The sequence below is a fragment of the Tyto alba genome, unplaced genomic scaffold, assembly GCF_018691265.1.
Source record: "Tyto alba isolate M040663 unplaced genomic scaffold, T.alba_DEE_v4.0 Super-Scaffold_2, whole genome shotgun sequence".
NCBI classification, from domain to species: Eukaryota; Metazoa; Chordata; class Aves; order Strigiformes; family Tytonidae; genus Tyto; species Tyto alba.
In genome coordinates this window covers 12127512-12149702 of record NW_024881282.1, presented here as the reverse complement: position 1 = coordinate 12149702, position 22191 = coordinate 12127512, and the positions used below count along the sequence as shown (strand labels likewise).

Genomic DNA, 22191 nt, shown 5'->3' with positions numbered 1-22191 from the left:
CAGGCAGGACAGGGCAGCAGGGGCGAGCGGCTCCCGGGCTGCTCTGGCACACGGGCAGACCCCTTGCTGCTGGCTGGCTTCTCCCAGGAGTTGGCATGTGGCCACTGGAGACCAGCACTGGGGACCTGGTGGTGGTGGATGGCGACAGGGACAAGGGAGGCTGGTGGTACAGCCCCAGCCGGGGTCGGGTGAGGCTGCGGGGCCGCTCAGGCAGGAGAAGAACCAACGCATGCAGCCATCTGGGTAACACGATAAGGAGCTCATGGCATCTGAAAAATAAAGGCTCATCCATCTAAAAAAAGCCCTGTGGTGGGGGTGAGGCATTATTTAACACCTAAGTGAAAGGGCTCTTACTTCTGCACCAGATTTAGGCTTGGGGAAATTGTACAACAATTTCATTTTAACAGCAGAGGTGCACTGATCTGGTGCACAGTTAATAATTCTGATAATGATAATAATGATATTAATATTTACAGCTTGAGACAGTGCTTTTGGGCCACCACGCATGGCCCCACTGTGCAAGGCACTGTACGAACACCTAAATGAGGGCAGTTCCTTCCTCCCAGCTGTTCAATCTTTAAACTAGATAGGGAAATGTGGGGAAATGGTGGCACATGAGGACCTGAACGCCTGGGCTTTCCCTGCCTGTTTCCAGCAGGGTTGAGTCAGAAAAAGATGTGGGAAGCATCAGGGTGAGAGGGCTGGAGCAGAGAGGCAGGGTGGGATGAGCCAGCCTGCAGTGGCAGCACAGGTGAGCGGGGTGGGGGACACGGACATACCTTGCAGAAGAACAGGGCATGGAGGGGCAACGTGTCCCTGCAGAACTGGGCATGGGTGGGTACGTTTCCCTGCAGAGAGGCAAGGCATGGCTGGAGACGTGTCCCTGGGGAGGAGCAGGGCACGGATGGGGACAGCCCACCACAGCCCCCTCTGCTCACCCCACTCCCCACCGAGGGAGCAGACAGGCTACTGGTGGGCAGCATGCCCACCCCAGCCCTGGGCTTGTGTGGGCGGTGGCTTCGGCTCTCTAACCCGCTTCAACCCCAAACCCGACTAGGGCCAAACCCACATGACACGGGCTCCCCGCAGGTGTGGGGTGAGCGTGTCCTGTCCGTGAGACCTTCTCCAGCCCCTGTGAGAGGTGGCCGGGCCCCCAGGCCCTGGGATTCTCCATCCCTGCATCCTGCTGCGCCCAGTGGCAAGGAGGGGAGAGGCTTCCCACAGCCGCGGTCTGCACCTGGTTAGTGGGCTGATCCTGCTCCTTCAACAGCCCTGGGGCAGCTGGTTTGGGTGCTCCATGTTCCCCATGGAGTCCCAACACTGCTTTGATGAGATCAGGGCGTAAAGACAGTCCTTCAGTAAGAGCAGAAACCGACTGGATTCGGTGCTTGGCCTGCTTATTTCTGGGTGTGCTATGAATTCAGGTGGAATTCGTCCCCTGAGCAGCAATTTTTTTTTGTGCACCAAATTACAATGTGATTATAAAAGTGAGCCTACCAAAAAGGGTCTTCTTAAAAATACACTAAATAACCAGGCCAAGGGAGGGGTCTGCCCTCTCCTCACATACTGTGACACCCTTCTCCCTCTTGCTGCTTCCTCCCAGCAGGATTTTTTCTCTCTAGCTTGATGATGTCCCAGCCTGGGGACTGGGAGGGGGATGTTAGCTGCTGCCACGGTCCCCTGTTCTCACCTCGAGCTCAGCTGTCCCGTGGGAAGCTTCGCATGCCTGCAGGGTCACCGGCTGCCCACCCCGGTTCTGCAGGGGCCCAAGGGCTCTCCCAGGGCATGTGGGCACCGGAGGGGCTGTGAACAGGGGCTCAGAGAGGCCACCAGGCAGCTAGAAAGTCACCACAATGGCCAGGTGTGGGTATGGTCTTCTAGGAGAGGTGTTGGCACTGCCATTCTCCAACTTTTATCTTGCTGATAGCCCTGTCGCTGCCTCTCCCGGCGGTGACTGGGTAAACACAAGCTCCCGTCCAGCACTGAGCTTTGCTGTGAGTCCTCAGGCCCTGCAAGATGGGGGGCCAGTGTGGACCTGGGTCTCATCTCTCATCGCTGCCCTGCTTTGCGTCAAAGTGGAAGGTGCTGGCAAAGGACCGAGGTCCAGACTGCGGCAGGGCCACGCAGGGTTACTGCGGAAAATATGCCTGCTGATATTTTATTCATCTAAAGCTGAAGTGGTCGGTATGAAAGAAAATAGCTTGTGGTCTTTCATACCTCGAGTCAATGAATTCCTGGGCCTTTTATAGCTCAGGAATGCCAGGCGCTCTCGGTTGGTTTTACAAGGCTGTGAAGCCACAGCTTAAGGTCTGGATGAGCATTAATCATGGGGGGGGGGATGATGACAGCTGCTCGTGTTTTACCCGGCTTTCAGGCGGGTATCACACTTCTGCACATTGTGCCCTGTTTTCCCCATTTGCTTTGGTCTGCAGAGCTGGGGGGTTATTACCTTCAGACTTGCGGGCCCACTGGGTTCACCAGTTTTAGTACTGGGATTCAAAGGGTGGGTCCTTGCCCAGCACATTTGTGCAGTGCCAGCATGGGATGCAGCTCAGCACTGGCCTCAGGCACACCCCTGCACTTCGCTTTCCCCCCCGGCTGCTGTTTGAACAGCACTCTTGCACCGTGGGGGTGAGTAGGAGTGTTCCCCAAATTTCCAGGATCTCTGTAAACAGAGCTACAGACCTGTAAGATGAGGGGATTTGGGGTCCATGCGCAGTTGATCTCTCAGGCCCCCACCACTGCAGGCATCCCAGCACAGGCCCCACTGGGTACCCCTGACTCACCGTGGTGCTCCCACCCGCCATGCTGTCCTGCTTTCTGGGTGAGCAGCTCATCCACCACAGGGTACCCAAAAACCTAAGGGTGGTCCAGGAACACAGCAGGATTCTCAGACCCAGCCTGGTTTGCTGAGTTGCATCCAGACCTCAGAGTGGGGATCCCGATGGCAAGCAGACACCTGGCAGCATCCCTCTTGCTGGCAAGGGATGCCTGCACTTAAGTCCAGCCCAAAGAGGCATTGAACGATATGAGAAATCACAGCTTTCCCCCAAGGGTGCACCTCACCGCTGTTTGTATGCTTGCTTGCCCCCAGCACAGGGAGGAGAGAGCCCTGAGCACGGTAACAAACCAGAGCAGAAGAGACGTTGCAGCTGTATAGTGTGTGCAATCCAAGCGAATCCCGAAAAGGTCTCGTCATTTTGGGTGGGACTTGACTCGTGATTTTTGAATGCTTCTAAATGGCAATTTCGTTAATATTTTTAGCTCTTCTGAGATCTCTCCCTGTGTGTGGCAAGTAAGGAGACCACTGCCCAGCACTTACTTTTGGGAGTATGCAGTAATCAGGAAATGTAACATTTAAACAAATTAACTCTACTTTGCATGTTTTTTCCTGAGGTTAATATGCAAAATGTACTTAATCTGGAGACAGCATTACAGTGATGTTCTCATTTTTTGGCTGGAGCATCCATGGTGAAAACAGAGCCCAAAAATGGGATAAGCTCCCTCCTTGTTATACCTGAACACTGCTGGCCACGAGGCTCTTCCCACCCTAATACTGGTTTGGCCTCTATTAGTTTCTTTTCTCCCATGGCCTTGAAAATCCAAGCTAAGCCCCGAATTTTACTGTCAAATCTTGACTTGAAGAAAGTTGAAAAGCCATAATCTCAGCAATCACCAAATTTTTTCTTCTTGGTGGTAAAGTGCCAGGGCACTACAAATAATTCCAGCTGCCATGTCTTGAACATGGAGTAATCAGATGGGTCAGGCTGACCTGTGCTCACAAAAGGAACATGAGGTTCTGGGATGTGGGTGAAGCAAACCACTGCTCGACTTTCTGAAAAACCTCTGGATCTTTGCTGACACACTCCTGCCCACGGCAAGTTGGTTTTTTTAATGTGTGCAAAGATTTGGGGAGAGGAGGTTAGGACAGCCAGAGGAGAACCCATAGGAGAGAGATGCCCTTAGTGGCTTTCATGCCTTTCATGCCTCCAGCTCCCTGGGACCTGATTCAGGAATTTTATAACAGACACTTTCAAGAGCATGTGAGAGCCTTCTGAGCAAACCTCCCTTACTCAAAGCCAGACACTCGGGTAACTTTTGCTCCCCTCCCCCCATTTATTTCAGTTGCATAAGCAAACATATGATCAGTATTTCCACCAGGCCAGAGCATTCCCTTTGCCGCACAACAGCTTGAAATGGGATCTGATCTTTATTCCTTACTGAAGACATTACAGCAATTCAAGAATATCTAGATCTATGAGATATTTAGCTACCTCACTCACACTGATCCAACACCTGTCAAATAAAGAAACCCCAGACCCTCAAGAACAAAAAAACCCCACCCAATGGGAGTGCTATGCTTAGTGGGAACATAGGGCTAAAGGATCTTCAGATCTTTACCCAAGTGTCTCATTAAGTTTCCGCCCTCATTTCCTTCAGGTGAAGATGATCTCACTAAAATCCTGCTCCTCTTACTCAGCAAAGCTCTCAGTTTGATCCTCTGCTTTGCAGACCCACTGATTTCGTGCCCACGTGCACCTAGCAGTAACACCTGCTGTGGGGCCTTTCATTAACAGCTGTGAAAAACAGAGAAGATACAACCTTAAACTCCCTGAGGTATCACTTCTTCATCTTAGCACGTTGTGTACAAAGCTTAGAGAACTGTTTAAAAAGTCCTTTCTTCTTGGAGACTGAATATATTCACACTGGAAAAGTGAGAAAATAAACATGTTTATACATTTATTATATACAATATTAAGGCACAAGATCAAACAGCAAAGTATAAGAAATCTTTGGCTGACCAACGATATCAATATTTGCTGTGGGTGACACATAACATTCTTCATTTTCCCTCGTATGTACAAATAACCCTCCAGCTGTACAACACTGTACACCAACTTCTCTATACAAGCAACGACAATAAAAAATGACAGCATTTTACAACTAGTTACCAACATCACCTGGAATGGCTACAGCACAGTTTCCCAAAACCTGAAACAATTCAAAGAGCTGGGAAAACCAGCACGAATGGAGTTGTGCTGCTCTGCTGAGGGGCTGACACATGGCAGTAGTACTCCACACAAGTCCTGCTAGTGCTCGGGCTGGGGGGAGACCCACTGGTTCTCCAGACCTCCCTCCCCTCCAGGAAAACCAACATCTCTTGAGTTCAACACAACTGAGGAGAAAGAACCTTTGGGTTTATTTAAGCTGCTGCTCACAACAAGAGTTGCTGATGCCATAGCCTCTAACAAACAGTTTCCTGTATGTGATCATGAATTCGGGGCAGCATCAATTGTAAACACACCTTTGGATACCAGAAACCAGAGGGACTGTGGTCTCCATGAGGATGAGGAGGAGTGCTGTACTCTAGCTAACTTGGAAAAGCTGAGCTGAACCACTACCAAACAGAAATGAAAGCCACATCACGCACCCTGATTCAACACTGTTTCTGCTGGACGCCTAGCTGTCTGCCTGTACACAACTTATTATACAGTTTCATCAAAAGAAATAATACAGCTGGTAAAATGCTTAGGGACTTCCAAGCACCTGGATATCCTTATGTCTTGGAGAAAAATGATGAAAGGAAATATTCTCCATCATTTTACTTGTATGCCCTTGCTTTGTCCTCCTCCTGCCCTGCTCCTACCACAGACACTTGAGGAAGGGCCACGGAGGTGGGTCAGCGCTGATGCCATGTGCTGGCCCAGCTTTTATGCAAACACTTAAAACATTTAAATTAACTTTAGAGAAAAAAATAAAATTATTTTACAAGGCATATATTAAGCTGTGTAACATCTTCCAAGGATTTTACACATATAGTTTCACAATTCAAAGCTGCTAATACTCGAGGAAACACACAGTTCGCTTGCCTGCACAACCTACCTACCACTACTTTGTTCAACAAGTGCAAAAATCAGAAAGAGGGCAACACTGGCGTATGTCTGGTTCTATGTACACCCAAAAATAAGTGCATAGATTTAACATAGCAATTTTGATTTTTAAATAAAAAGGTATCCGCCAGGCAGTAGTGAGCACAAGGCTCTGGCCCCTGAAGGCTTTGAGGTTGCAAGGACTTCAGTTTTCAGCGAAAGCAGAGTTTAAAGTGGCTGGTGTTTTCACAATCAAGGGCTCCAATTCCATACCTACAGGAAGGGGTGACCTGGAGCCAGCCCTGAGCACACGATTACTTCCAGCACCCACCACTTCTCCACTCTAGGCAGCTTCACATAAAATCCCATCACTCTTTTTCCCAAAGCCAGGTTCTTCTTAATGTCATTACAGTGCACCACAAGGTTCAGGAACTGCAAAGCCAATACAAAAACACCTCGCAGAGGAAAATTTCTCTATCAGCATGCGCAATGCATGAAGCAAATGGTATGCCATGATTAACACAGCTGGTGAGTTGGCTGTCTTACAGTCACCACCTCTCACAGAAATCGGGGACTAAGCTGAAAATGAGAAATGTTCCATCCTGGGTAAAACAAGGTGAAAAGAAGCTGCAGCTCATCATAGAAAAGAGATGATGCTCACGTACTGCTTTGCACTTAAATCCTTCCAGGTCTGTTCCTACACCCCTTAATGCCCCAGTCACACGTCAGCATGAACCACAGGTCTGTATGACAGGTAGGATTTGGCTGTGGGCATTGAAAATAAGGAAGAATCCTGTTCTTACCACAAACACACTGATTCTTCCACTACTATGAACCACTGCACAGTAAGAGGCACCGTCTGCTCTCACATGCAAACCCAGCTTAACTCCACTGAAAATGCACCCACACGACCCCCCTCTGCACAAGGTCTGTAGTGCACAGCCCTTTGGGGAGCTACCAGGATCTTCCCCTGACTTTCCCTCCTGAAACTTTCCCACTATTACAACAGGGATTGCTTCAGCAGGGTCCTCCTCCCCCCACTCTGTGTTCATCCTCCATGGGAATTCCAGCCAACAACTGTTCCTACCAAAAAAAGAAGTCTCAGCAAGCTCTGAGGTTGCAGGACACGAATATTTGCACTGTAAATCCAGCTCCAAGAGCAACACTTGTCCAGCCAGGAAAAAGACACCTGACCTGCCTTCCCAGGAAAACCACACCACACCACTTCAAACAAATACTTACAAGAACCTGCCATGTACACCTACGGACCAATTATTCACTGAAATTAAGCAGTGAATACTTCTGAGAAATTGATACTGAGGAAGATGCAAGTTTCTCCTGGTTATTCAGAAACTCCCTCTGGCCTCAGAAGAGCTGGGATTTAGCTACCTGTCCCAGCTGCAGGGAGGCAGGAAAACAGAGTGGCAGTGTGCACCCAGTCTGTAACTGCTACTTTCTCTTTATCCCAGAAAATGCAGTTTCCTTTTCCCTCGACGATCCCCTTCTCATGCCACCTTCCATTTTCAACGTCCCTTTCTGCTCAGAAAGCCCCAGGAATTCATTTCATGGCTCCTCTTCAGCACTCTTGACTTCTTGCCTGGTCCAAAGTCTCAACATATCAGACTCAAGCTTCGTTTTGGGCACAAGCTTTATCTATCTTTCTTCAATCTCTCAGGGTTAGTTTTTAAGGTTGGCACACCGAGGACCATCTTGGACCTGGCTGTATGCTCACAAAACCCCAGAGATGCTGTCCTCTGCTCAGATGAGGACTTCCATCATGTCCGAATCTGGAAACTCAGGCTTGTGGAGCAAGCTGCTCACCCTGCCTTTGCTGTCGGGCAGCTTCCCGTGGCTGGAGTTCTCTGCAATGGGAAGAAAGGAAAACTGGTCTTCAGCTCAAATTCAACAGCAAATTGTTCGAAGCAAATACAAATCTATTTTTTTTGGGGTGGTGGTGAGGCACATCTTAACTATATGTCCTACATACTGAAAGCCAAATTTGATCAGAAGGCTGACCACACGTAATGCACAATTCCCTGCACAGTGACAGCAGGTGTGTCGGTGTGCACAGACCCCAAGGGCAGGCACAAAAATGGTATTTAAGAGATACAGACCAAAGGACCTCTTTAGCTGTGGCCCTAGAGAGAAATAGGCATTTGTGGAAGATCTACATCACTTTTCCAAGCTACTATTTGTCATCTGATCCACAGTAGCTCTCCACATGTATATTCCTACTCTGCTTCAGGAACAAAATTTAGGAGTTTAAACATCATGATGGCAGAACACAAATAATCAGGTACGTGATTTAATCCAAAATATATTACTTTGCCACTGGGATGGACTAAGAGAATGTATATGGCCAATTATCATAACGTATTCTAGATGTTGTTAGGCGTTTATCTTTGTCACCACAGTTCTTGACAGTCAAATTCAGGGATAAGAAGGATTCTTAATTTCTTACAAGCAGGAAAAGTTTGAAAGGCTATTTTAAGAGTACCTGGAAATAAATTCTAATCTGGATTGCTCAAAACACGGTAATACAGAGTTTCAAGGAATTGGTGATATTCAGCCCTATTAATGATACATAGCATGCTTTTAGAGGGAGGTCTTGTTTTTGAGATGAGATGAATGTATAGGAAACAGGCTTTTTCAAAATAATGTTTGTAAAATAAGAGTCTCCCTTGCTAGGGCTGCAAACCAGCAGTTTCCACCCTTAAAAGTTAATTAAAATTGTATTTCTTTACCCTGCCTGCTGCCCCCAATGTCCACTTTCTCCTATTTCCCCCCAAGTTTGCTTTAAAAATTAGGAAGAAAATGGTGTTTTCACTACTGTGGTTCAAGTTGGAAAAAAGAGAGGGGTCTGAGTACATGAGCAGGTGTGGAGTGTTTTCAAGGTGTGAAACTGTAATTTTATCTTTGGCAGCACGAATAATTGCATTTGTTGGAAATGCTGCCCGCCACAGGTGAGTGGAGCTTTACAGAGGCTGTCAAGCACGAAGCTCTGCAAAGCCAGACCGAGCAGCCCTGGAAAGTTCTCTCCCTACGAGTTTAGCTTCCCTGAAGAAAACTCCCAACCACTTTACAAATTGTGAAAGCATCACCCCTCTCCATCAATACCGGGGTGTCTCTGGGGATTCACTGACACCCCTGGGGGTGCCGGCATTTTGCACTGACATGAGTATCTGGCAAAGCTCACCCAGTTTCTCACCAGCCACTCGTGTCCCCGGGGGCCGTGGGGCTGGGCTGTGTGACGGGGTGGTAGCCAGCCGCCCACGGCCAGGGAAGGAGGCCGCAGCAGGCCAGAAGAGATCAGCGCTTTTGTCTGTCTGGGTGCTGCTGTCTTTGCTGCCCGTCTTCACGTGGGAGGCTGCCGGTGCTGGAATGGGCATGCAGGACAAGGAGGGCAGTGGAGGAGGCAGTGAGGGGCCCGATGGGTGGTCGTGGTGCTCCTTCCCCAAGAGCAGCCCTGAAAACACACGGAGGTAAGTCACATCCCGGCTCGAGCATAAGTGCTGCCCCCCCATCCCACCCCAGAGCTACAAGGTGCTGGTCTGGATGTCTCCAGCCCTTCAGCTTGGCTTAGCTTTTCCCCTGATGCCTGTTGGCTCTTCCTCTGACATCCATATGGTACTTCCCTACAAAAGAGCCTTCTGAAAGCAGCTGCTCCTTTTTGCATTCCCATGCCAGCAGCACCTACCCCTGGCACAGCCTTGCACAACCTATACCCCTGTCCTATGCATCCCCAAACCACAGGCAGTCCTGCACTCATTTTCCCATTTAGCTGCTACATCACATCATGCACTCCTACCCAAAGGGGTGCTCACGCTCTTGATTAACTTTAACCAGGCTTTTTTTCTAGCTCAAATTAGTTACTTACTCCCACAAAGTTGCAAACATCATCTGCTTGTGTCTGGGGAGATTTTCCCCAACTATGACTTTCTATAATCAGTGCAGAATGATTTAATATGGTTAAAAATATAATTAAGATACAATGCAAGGCTAAAAAATGACTACTTTTTGACTTCAGCACAAGGACACATTTTGCCCATGGAAACTGCTCTGGAAATGAACCACTGAGGCAACGTGTGCCACAGCCGAGGCACTTTTGCTAAGCTCAAGCAGAAGGATTAGGACAACGTGGTGGATGAGCCAAAGCTTCACCAAAAACTGAGCTCACCTATGCTTCCCTTCCAGATCTTCTCTTCCTTCTTCTCCTCGGCTATCTGGTTGCTGGTGAGCGAGGTCTGGCGCGAATGCACGCCCGTAGCTGCAGCGATGGAGGGGACGGACCGAGCCGGTCGCAGGCTGGCACTGTCAGCTTTCCCGGGGTCCTTCCGTGACCGTTGCTGAAGGACCTTGATCATAGCATCCTTCTCAATTATTTTGGCATGGAGATTCTTTATTCTGCCAAAACATGAATGCTCTGCTTACAGGAATGTAAAAAGCATGCCTAAGGGCAGGTGTCCCTACCCTGGGGAAGCAGGATGGTCCCCGGGGACATGCCCTGCTGCTCTGTCCCCTCTGGTTTTGACTGACGTGGACAAGACAGCTCCTCCCAGTTCCTCTGAGGACAACCATGCACTTTGAAACAGGCAGCATTTCTAGCTATTAAGCCAAGACTAGGAACTCTTTTCTGCAAGGTTAATTGAACCCATCGATTGCTGTGGCTTTCCCAACCCAGCAGGAACAATGAGGGCAGTATCCTGACCCAGCAGCAGACTGCTATCTTCACCAGAATCCAAACACACAAGAAATTTTCACTGCCGTAATATATCAGGGCCAAATCTGGACACCTTCCTTTGGCAGGCTGAGTTAACCCCATGATTCAGGTCTGCTGTCAGCTGGAGTAAAGACCTGCTGAAGCAAGCAGAAATGTTCTCTTTGGTTTCTCTAACAGGTGGGCTGGGCTTTCGCTTCTTCCTCACCGCTGCAGAAATGATCAGCACACGGTGTGCAGAGCCAAGCAAAGCTCGCTATTTCTCTTATCCAGACCCTGAAGATTCTCAAATCACAAAAAAATAGGATTATCTGAGACTTTTCTTCAGGAGTGATTAACACCAAATCATACTGAAAGACTACAAAACCACATTTAAAAAAAAAAAAAATTGTACATGTACAATATGACAGCCAGATGACTATAGCTTGACCGTGATGTACAACCTATAGTCCATCGCAGCTGCATTTTGTGAAGCAGTGAAAGCTAAAATGTCACACCTGGAAAACCTATATGTACAAGGGAGATAGCTAGTAACTTCATGTTAGCTTTAGTTTTCATAATCAGATGTCTAATTTGTAATAAAAACACAAGCTCCTGGTCTATCTTTAATGATGTCAATGGCAAAACTCTATCACTTCACTGGAAGCAATATTAGTGAGTGGAAAACAAAAACCAAGCCCAGAAAAAAACAGTCATTGATATTTTCCACAAGCAACAAATACACCTTTTTATAAAAGTGTCTACAGGCTGGTGTTTTTGTGGGAAAGTCAAGACTGAAAAACAGATTTTAAACAGTTTTTCAGTAAAAACTCAGAGGAATACACAAGCTTTTTAAAGTATGGATTAAAAATACTGCCCAGGTCTAACACTCATTGAACTACACAGCCACATGTCTACTTGTGTGCTGAAAATGGGAAGTATCTGCAACAACAAATGTTACTCTTGCTGACTGTCTGTGCCCAAAAATGTTTTTTTTTTTCAGCCAGGAGCTCTTGTTTCCAGAGTGGGATTTTCACCAAGATTAAACAAGCACTCAGTTTCCTAGCATGCCAACCTACTTTTAATAGTGGATCAGCCTCTGTTTCGTAAGAAGGTCATTTTTGGCACAGAGAAGGTTTAGCAGGAAGGTAGGTAGTAAGTTATCTAATGGCAGCAACTCTTTAATCCCCGTTTTAATGCTGAAGAGTAAAACTAAGTCCAAGTGAAGCTACGCCCATCCTTTCCAGGCATGCACGAAGGAACAGAAGGGCATCCTGGTTTATCTGAACCCAGTCCAAACACCACGACAAGCAGGTATGGCACGACGGCCCCTTACGTGTACTCCATGTCCTGGCAGCGCCGGTTGGCTTGCACAATCTCCTCCTCCTCCTGCCAGCCCCGCACCTCCAGCACGCTCTCACCGTAGCTGCCGTTGCGCGAGTGGCTCGGGGCCGAGGCATCCCTGGCAAAGTGGTTCAACATGGTGAGTCGGGCTCCTGAGACCGCAAGGGTGGCTTTGGCAAGTGAGATGGGCACTTGCAAATAAAACCCCAAACCCACATTCGAACAGCAAGCTAGCAATGGTTGCCTGTCAAGTGGATGGCCATCTGGCATTGGGTCATCTTGCTGCGGGCTACTCTTGGCTCGGGTTTAGTCACTAATGCCAATAATTAACTCGGCTGATGGGACAGAGAGCACGCTGAAATCATGGGCAACGTTCACAGGGCTAACAAGCATCCTGAAGGACCAGGTCAGACATCAGAGGGACTCACTCCTCGGGTAAATAGTCCCAAGTCAACAAGACTACATCGCAAACAAGAAACAAAGTTGTACACTTTCAAAGGTGAAAAACAGCACAAGAACTGCTGCCTAGACTGAAGTGCAAAAGAAAAGGATCATCCTGAGTCATGCACTTAATCACATTTCAAAGGGAAATATCATTTTAGGATGTTTTCAGGGGATTTGGCTTCTAAGAAACTGGGGTGAGAAGTTAATTACACCATCCTCTTTATCACTGGAAAGTCTTGCTGCAGTGCCTTCTGTGCTTTTGGGCTCCATGCTTTGACACAGACAAACTGGAGGCAGTCCAGGCAAATGCAAGAGAAATGGGAAGGGGTTTACACTGGGACACGTGAGGAACGGATTAAGGAAGTAAGTTAGTTTAGGCCAAGGAAGATGCAACAGAGGATATCTGTCTTCCATTATTTACAAGGGTGTTATGAGGTCAGCAGTGATCTGTTGTTCATCATGTACACTAGGGAAGGACAAGAATCATCGAGGTAATTTGCAGTAAAGAGGTTTAGCTTAGCTATCAGGAGAACCTTTTTAATTTGAAGCTTAATGAAGTGGTGAAACAGAGGGCTTAGGCCACAAAACTTCCCTTGCTATAGGTTAAAACTAGGTTAAACAACCACATTTCAGACCATGAGATGGATGCGGCCATATACCAACAGTCCCTGCTTGCCCCATCGGTGCACTGGGGAGGAGTTGCCTTACCTATGGTGTGCAATTTGGCAGCCTGAGACTTTGCCCATAAGAGTATTGTTTGAGTCTGGTGCCTGGATTGGATAAACTTTTGGACCTGGTCAGAAGGGTAAATACTGTCTTAACTGACTACTGTATCTCGCTAGCACAACTCCATGGGAAGGAGCATTAATCCTGGTGGCGAGATTCAGTAGGGAAAGGCAAGCAAAAATCCAGGCTTAAGAAAATATCCATTTCTTATTATTCCTCCACGATTTTCACAGTGAAGAGAGCTGCCCACTTGCAGCATCTTACCTCTCCGTTGCAGCTGTGGCTGCGGCATTCATGGCAAAGTGCCTGATCGTACTCTCCTCCAGGTACTTCTGCTCCCACTTGGTCATGTCAGCTTCCAGGGCCAAGATCCTCTCCTCCTTCTCCCGCACCAGCTCCATCAGGGCTGGGGCATTGTGCTCCGGGAGGCTGCTTGCCTGGTAGCTGCCCTGCCTCTGCCAGTGGAAACAGCAACAGATATTCACCCTCTGCCAAATACAGGAGCTGATGGCCCTTTTTTCCCCACTTCTCCAGAGAATGCAAAGGCATCCCCATGTCTTTTGACACGGTCAGGTAGAAACCCCAGGCTAAACCCCTAAAGTTGCAGGAGGACAGGCCAGTTGATCCTATGTGCCACCCCAGCACACACTTCTCCAGACCATGCTGACAGAAGTAGGGATCTGGCTGCTGCACGGATGTGCAGAGATTTCATGGGCTACCCCAAGACACAGGGAAAAAAAAGCTTGTAGGAAAAAGAAGCAATGAAGCTTTAAAAGATATTCTTCTTGCTGGGACTTCATCACATGTCTGGGCAGTGCTCAGTACAGACAGGCCGTTATTACCAGAGGGTTTATATATAAAAGCAGAAAAAATCAGCGATATGTAACCTAGCTATTTAAAACAGCAGCTGGGAAAATACCCTGGACGTGAGTTTACACCTGTCTCTTCTGCCACATTAGTTCTCATGTGCCCTTAGGAGATGGTTTCTGTGGTGCAGCAAGTGACTTTCTGACTGGAGGGGCAGAAGATCCCCAGGCACTGCACGGTGGTTCCCATGGGATGCTGACAAGCAGCAATGGGTGCATAACCCCTTGCATCTGCTGTGAGGAAGGCACTTAGGCAGGATTTATCCCACCCAGAGCACCTAAGGAGCATGGATGGCTGCTCCCAGCTCTTCTCACTGCTGGTGGAGAGCGGAGGGTGGAGATCTGGTCCTTGGCTCAGCTGTGGTTGGGTGGGATGAACATACACCGAAGGGAAAGGCACAAAGCTCTGGGAGAACTCAGTAGAAGTAAATGTTTTTTTCAATAAAAAATGCAAGAGATTTGTTACACTCCACGGTGCACTGTAATGTGTTAAAGGGGAAACCATGTCTCCGGAGCAGTGGCTTCTCATCTGTGCTACATCACAAACTTCCACTGGCAAAACTGTACCATCACACAGCAGTGAGGGCTGGAGCAATCGTTTCCATTTTCCAAACCACATTTCCTCCTTCTAGACACTTATCTCCTGCTTACGGGAAGCTAGAGATACCAAGGGAGGGCTGCAGCCTTTGCCTTTGGTGTGGTAACAGGTCTGGAAGCTGCTTTCTGGAAATGCAGTATGGAGCAGCCCTTAGAAGCAATGGCTGTGACTCTGCTCCTGCAAAAAATAGCACTTACACTTCAAATATTGTCAAATCTCTGGCAGGAAGGTAACATTTTGGAAGCACAGTCCTGGTCTGTAAATGGCATCTTGGGACATCATGAGTGCCTGTCATCTTCTGAGTCAAAGCAGTGACAGCACTGCACGCTCATCCTGCAATGCTATGTCAAAGGTTTATTTTTTTCATCCTAGCTCACGCGTTAACCATAATGAAGATTTTACATTTGGACTTGGTTACCAACAAGCCAGGAGCAGAACAGATTCTGGCTCATGGTCTCCTTGTGAGCTGTGTCTCTTCTGTTGACTACGGTGAAAAAGGAAAAAAAAAAGCCACGAGAAAATGTTTCAGCAGATACAACTTTGATAACTCAGAGAAGACAGCTCTGAAGTAAAAAATTGGGGCATTTTGATGCACCATGATTCACTGCAGTGTTGTGGCTCATAAAATAAAAAGTATAATTAACAATAGTAAAAAAAAACCCAAAATGTCCTCTCAAACCTGATAGGTGAGATATGAAGTTAAAGTATCTTTCTTCTTAAAACTTACTAGAGGGAACTGGTGCAGGCATTTGACATGGCTAATTACAGTGCCAAAAAAAAAAAAAAAATTAAATGAAGCAATCTGTAAGTTAAAGAGGAATTTTCTGCCAAAATGAGCAGATGTAGCCCTAACTCCAAAGACAAGGACTTCAGCGACAGTCTATCCCAGTTACTCAATGTATCAATTTGTCCCTATATTTCAGCCCAGAGAACAAAACCTTTCCTAATTCTAGTTTTATCTTCACTTGAATTTTAATTGTATTTTTCTCAAGTGTTCTTTCATTTACACCAGCATCAGCATGCCATAGCCCATGAAATTTCCTTGTTAAATTGAGGAGAGAAGGCTAAGGGGCAACTGAGAAGAGCCACTGGAAGAGGACAGGAGCAGCAAGCCCATGGTGGACAGGACAAGAAAGCCTTAACACACTTACACGGCAGCAAGGAAGAGCCGAGATGGATGGGAAGGGTCTCCAGAGAGCAGCAGTGAGAGCAACGCCCTTAGAGGGGTGCTGGGGGACCTGCTCTGCCCTGGGTATGCTCCCGAGTCTGGCCACCTCATCGCTCTGCAAATCACTGATACTGCCTGTAGAGCTATTTCCCAATCGCATCCCGCCGGCAGGATCAGCCCCTCTGCTTCCTGGCAGCACAAGCTCTGTATAACAGCAGCTTTGGTCTCCACTAATGGCTCATAAATAAGGAAGGGTTATTGTAGCAGATGCGTGTGTTGACAGAGATATGAGTGAGCCCTTCAAGGGTTACAAGAGCATCATGCTTTGCTTATGTTGCTGTTTTTTACCCAAACGATGGTTTGATATACTTAGTACATCTGCTTGCTCTCCTCTGAAGCCAATGCCCGTGTATTTGGCACGTGGTGCTGGCTGTAGCTTGGAAACCCGCCCTGCAACCTCCTTGTGCTTTTGTTTTTTTTCCTTTTCACAGATGACTGGACTATGGGACTTGGGGATGAAAGAGGAATAGCAAAGCAATAACTGTGCATAAAACACAAGCATAGCACTATCCCTCCAAGTACACAGGGCTGCCAGAAGAAAAGGGGACGTACACAGAAATGTAAATCTTCACTTCTAGCCCATTCTAAACTGGACCGATACTTAAATAATTCATTGTCTAAAGATGACACCATTTGTCTTCATATCTGTCACGGGCAGAAGTTTCTGTAAACCATGTACATAAGCTTTGCCCAGAACAAATATGGCCCAAGCTCTTGCTCCCACCAAACCCCACATCATCCCACCTTGCCTTTTCAATAAAAGATCAGCCCAAATCTGTGGGCTAAATCTCATGCCCACGTGTACTGTAGCTTTCCTCTCCTCCTCCAGTGTGGAGCTGATCTTGCACAATCTGTGATTGCTAGAGAGAAACCTGGAAGGACGTTTTCCCCCAGCAGGCGTGGGGGGACACGTGAGCCCTGCCTGTCCTTGGGCAGAGGAGCCAGGATCTCCCAGCCCCACAGCAGGCAGGGCTTGGCTGGGTGCAGCAGCCCCGCTGCAGAGCTTCCCCAACCTCTGCTGAAGATTGGGACTTAGAATCAAAGAACAGTTTGGGTTGGAAGGGACCTCCAAAGATCATCTAGAGTTCAATCGCTCTGTCATAAGCAGGGATATCTTCCACTAGATCAGGTGGCTCAAATCCCTGTCCAGCTTGGACGTGAACACTTCCAGTGATGAGGCATCCGCAACCCCATCCAAAGGAAAGCCTGAGGTGGAAAGCCCAACGACCTGAACCCAAAAGTAAGGTGGCTGGCAGAGCTGCAAACAACCGTCCCTCTTTCAAAGCAATGCTGAAGGCCCCGGGCCGGGGTCCCACACAGACCGACCCGCCCTCACCTGCTGCATCCGCAGCGCGTCCAGCTCCCGCTCCAGGCGTGTGCGCAGCCGCCGCTCCATCTGCTCCCTCTTCTCGCAGGCCGCCTGCAGCTGTGTCAGCGCCTGCTGCAGCTTCTCCACCTTCTCCACATAGGCCTGCTTCCTGCGCAGCTGTGGGGGACAGGGGCTCAGCAGCGCTGGGGGGGAACCGTACCCCCACCCTGCACCGCCAGGACCCCCGCGCGCTTGCAGGCATGCGCGGGGCTCGAGCATGCATCCACCGCCTTAGAAAACATTTCCCACATTCATAAATTTAGAGGGAGGTTCTTCAGCCAACTCTGACTTTTTCTATTCTGTCTGTAGATTAATAAGCGAAAAATTCACCCACGTGTTTAAAAAACTAAGTACAAAATGCTGTCATTTAAATTAATGGGCTTGTCAGTGCAGTATGCATCCATAAGGGAGGGGTACAGCAATCACAAATACATGATATTAAGCTCCACTACCTAACAGGCACACAGACTCAAAAAAAAGCTGGATGGCACATGGAGAGGTACCAGTCCATCCTCTGGCTGCAAGGTAGAATCAACTCTACCTAAAACCTGGCACATGTCTGCATAATCCGTTTACAAAACCCTCTGGGGGTAGGGACTCCACAACCTGCCCTGCAAACTACTTCACTATTTATTTTCCTTTACTGTTAGAAAACTTTTACCCTAATGCCTAATCTGGCTTTCTCTTATGCAATTTAAGCAAATCACTTCTTGTTCTGTTTCCAAATCGTGATCTACTAGAGCAAGACGCATTTAATGAAACAATTCACATATTCACAAGATCAGCAAACTTGCCTGAACACTGCCCTTGTCCCAAGGATTAGGAAAATAAAGATGAAGATGAGCTGAGGCTAAAAGGCTATCCAAGCAAATAAATTTGAGTAAAGATGAGGGGGTCAGGGAAAAATATCTGCACTAGGAACATAACTCCAGTTTGAGCTACAGAATAACTATTCTGTAGATATGAGATTTGAGTTAAAGACTGTAAGAGATGGAGAATCCACTTCACCCTAAGTAGGTTGTTTCAGTATTAATTACTCTAACTCTTTATTTCCGGCCTGATTTGCTTCAGCCCCCAAACACTGCATCTCATTATTTCTTCTTACATTAAAGAGCAACATTTAATCTGGCTGACAGCAATCCCTTCTTCATGTTCATGTGCATGGAGTGGAGCTCAGCCACCTCTTCATTTTAATTGTTCACAGCAAAGAACAGCTTCTGGGCCCCAAATAAATTCTACAGCTGTTTTCTGAACCCTCTGCAATTACTCAGTCTTCTGTCCAAAGCGTGGACCAGAAACATGATTCCAGCAGCAATCTCCTAAATGACATGTGGTGATAATACCACCTACATATTTTTAATTTAAATCCTTCTACTAGCAGGAGCTCGGGATAACGTAGATTTACATACTACACTATCTTATGCTAATTCAACTTAGTAGCTACTGCTTATTTCTCAAGCCTTGATTTTAAAAGCTTTTAAACTTAATTGCATTCTGGTGGTAGAAGAAATCTGGGTGGATTTACAAAGCAGTGCATGAGGTAGAGGTCTGTTAATAATAATAGTAATTTTCATTTGGGCAATTTTGTGCTTCCTTCAATACGTTCCAAATTATAGTAAAAATCCCTAGTTTAAGAGGAAGGTTCAAAACTTCAACAATATCTGCTGCATATGTGTCAAATTGAGCTCCAGAAACACAGGAGACCTGTTGAAAAGATGCTATGGTTTAGTGATGAAACAGGTCAAAAGCAAGGGAAAGGGAGCACAGTAGCTTGGGCACATGCTGGCAGTCACAGATGAACTGCAATTCACCCAAGCTGCATGACACTGGCTTGAACAATTAAAACACAGCAGCTGGGATAAAATTAATTCAAATTCCCCCTAGACTGGAAAAAGCAGTTAAACACTACCAGGTCAACATGGGTTTGCAAGCTGAGGGCTCTGACAAACAAAATCTGGCAAGTACTGTTGCATCACCTTCCTATGTTGTCACCTCTGAGATTACCATGCCCCAGGCAGAAGGTTACCAACTCTGTAACATCTACCATGCCCCAGGCAGGAGGTTAGCAGCTCTCTACATGGGAACATTTGCCCTCTCCTCAGCTCCACCAGTACACAATCCAGGATCCTAGCTCCAAGCCCCAGCAGAGGCCCATTTCTGTTGGATGACTAGACTAGAAACTGGCAACTGCACAGCTCTTAGAAATGGAGCCCTAAGGCTGCAAACGTATTTACTACAACCCAGCAAGCACAGGGTAGCTTCTTGCACCACCTGCCTGGAAATTGGTGTTTATGCTTCTGCTGCCTTTACAGGTGTGTATTAAGCAAGTCAATGTTACCTGCCAATACCATGCTGACAGTCTATGGAGCAGCCAGGAGACAAATGTATTTCTTACCGTCCCCTGTGTGATGCAGCAACTGTAGGAGCAGGTGTTGCAGCCTGAAACATTCCTTTATTCAGTCACTTTGTAATGAAATGCAAATAGAAAACCTCTGGTTGCTTTAAGGCAAACAGTGTCGAGTGAATTACATACAGATTAAAGGTACGCTAGCTACTGCAGCTACCCCAAGGGGACTGCCCCAAATAAACTGGGACAACAGAGCAGGCTTTAGTCTAACTAACAAAGGAGCAGTTAAACTTAATGTGATGCTCTTCTTGCTGGTAGGTGTATCCACCAGAGGGAATGGAGTTTTTAAAATGTTTCTATATAGGAAGCCAAAATGGTCTAATGGTCAGGAACAAAACAGCAATGCCTTCAGCACTTACATATAGTACCTAAAGTCTTCCAGACTCTAAGTAATCATTAGTTAACCTAACAGGGGGTCTGTCATGCTGGATATTCTGATAAAAAACATTCAGGTATCACTGAAGTCAATTCACCCTTCATCTTTCCAAGACAGTGAACTGCACTTAAGTTACTTGCAGGTATTTTGAGAAAAGACCTTCCCTACTCCTCAGAAGGCCCCTTGCATCTGTGCACCCAGCAGACTCCCGTGGATTCACTGCCAGGGCAGCCCTGGGGAGGGTGCAGGTGGGAAGTGAGGCACTGAAAGGGAACAGACCTGCCCAAGATCATGCCAGCAGTCTGTGCCAGAGCCTGAACCTCTACCAAGCCTTCTAGGGTAGAGGTTCACCAATAGCCTTATCCTCACCAATGACCTGCCTGTTCAGATAGCAAAGATTATGTTTCTTTTATTCCCCATTCCTCCCTCTTTGTTGGTCCCATGGAGAGAGATTTTGGGGCCAAAAAGGTCTGTTTTGACAGTCTTGCCTCATCTGCCATAATGCAGACTTTCAGCTTGTTATTAAATCCACGTCTCCTGATTGAAGGTCCTTAAGGAGCACAATACATTGAGACTCAGAGACCTCCAATAACGGAGAACTGACATTTATCTAGCTTCAGCTTCCAGCTACTCAATATTGTTCTGTATTTGTCTTGTCAGCCTGAAGAGTCCTCTGTTCCTGGGGTTTCTCTTCCTGTCTGAATATTCACTATCAGGCTTATAGAATCATTGCTTAAAGACCTCTTGGGAGTTTTGCACAAATAGCACTTCTTGGGTCTCATGGTTCGACAGGAATTTTTCAGCTCTAAAATAAAACCTGTAGCTCTTTGTACTTCTAAATCCTGGACAGTCTGCTTCCAGCCAGATCAGCCAGATCTTTTAAGACCACTGTTTAGATGTGAAGCTAACGAGCCCTGCACTGCTGAGCACATCTCAAAAGCCTCCTGGCATTCTTTGGGGAGAAATGGGATTCACCAACATCACATGTTTGTATTTCAGTCCCAAGTCAGTGAGTAGTCAGCTTTTTATTTGGTATTTCTTTTAAGTCCTCCCATTACCTTAACCATTGGTTAGTTGAGATTGGTGTTACTCCAGGTTACATGTTGAAGGCTCTGCTCTGAAAACTTCTATGGTTGTGGTCTCCTATGCTTGTTTGTTTGGCTCAGTATTGTATAACTATGCATCTTCTCTATAAGAGGGCCTGTGCAAAGGGAGCAGGAAGACCTACCACACCATGGCTAGAAGAGATTGAGGAGTTGGATGGAGAAAGTCCTAACCATGAGCCACCGCTATCCTCAGAACACAGAAACGTTGTCCATGCCTCACCTCCTCTTCCAGTTTGATGACCTTGGCTTGTGCGTTGTTTAGGGCCTGGTCGAGGATTTCGATGTGCCTCCGCTGGTCCTCATTGGCAGAGCGCACAGCTGTCAGCTCCATCTCCAACTTCTCCTTCTCCTTCAAGTGTTCTTTGTCTGGATGAAAGACAAGAACGAGAACCACTCCAGGAGGACAGCTCACAGGCCCTGGGCCACGCACCAGAGGTAAGTTGCCACCTCACTAAAAAAGCAAAAATTACATGAAATAGCAGCAAATGGGGCCATTACAACACAGTGCTGAGATACAATGGGCAAGGAGTTTCTACTGCCAAGGCTCAGCCCCTCAATGCCCAGCCTTACACGAGCACCAGCAGCAGAGATGAGTGGCAGCATGGGGTGCATCCAAACTAGCAGAGCTTGTGGACCTGAGAACTGCCTCATAATTTTCCATTCTGCTGAACTACTAGCACAGTCCCCAGCAAAATTTTGGCTTGCACCAGCTACTCTTTTTCCATACAATGCCCAGGCCCTGCCTGAGAACAGCCTATGTCAAGGACTGTTTATAGCTGCCAGTTTGGATTCTGGTTCTCTTCTCTAACATGCAAGAAACCTCAGCCCCATGGATGTGGGCTGTGCTGTGCCTGGCCTGTTTTATTTGCTAGGATGGAGATCATGAGATATAGAACATGTGAAGAAGCCAAATATTAAACACAGTTCTGTGCTGGAGAGCCTGAAAATGGAAAGAGGGAATGCAATAAGTAAGAGTAAGATAGGAGGCATCTGAATGGGCTTTCTTTGGCCATGCAGAGAAAGGGAGGCTGTGGTAGGCATTTCAGCACCATGGGGACCCCGGGTGGCTTTCCAGTCCTGCATGATCTAAGGCACCAGTGATGTGTGCTCTACTGCTGTTAAGTGCCTTAACGCATCAGGAGAGAGACTAAAATATGTAGA

At 47.3% G+C, this 22191-nt stretch overlaps 1 protein-coding gene across 6 annotated transcripts in view; it reads right to left on the bottom strand.

Moving 5' to 3' along the window:
* Positions 1–4710: 4710 nt before the first annotated feature.
* The window catches only part of AMOTL1 (angiomotin like 1), a 75782-nt gene continuing 58301 nt past the window's right edge, over positions 4711–22191 (bottom strand). For 5 of the 6 annotated variants that reach the window (XM_032991056.2, XM_042793082.1, XM_042793079.1 and 2 more), the window contains 7 exons: positions 21251–21396; positions 17109–17258; positions 13345–13535; positions 11903–12028; positions 10048–10274; positions 9067–9336; positions 4711–7732 (listed from right to left, as the gene is read on the bottom strand). In XM_032991056.2, coding sequence (XP_032846947.2) covers positions 7629–7732; positions 9067–9336; positions 10048–10274; positions 11903–12028; positions 13345–13535; positions 17109–17258; positions 21251–21396 — 1214 coding nt within the window. In that variant the 3' untranslated portion in view covers positions 4711–7628. The remainder of the gene's footprint in view (positions 7733–9066; positions 9337–10047; positions 10275–11902; positions 12029–13344; positions 13536–17108; positions 17259–21250; positions 21397–22191) is intronic. The other variant, XM_042793078.1, reaches the window with a different exon arrangement.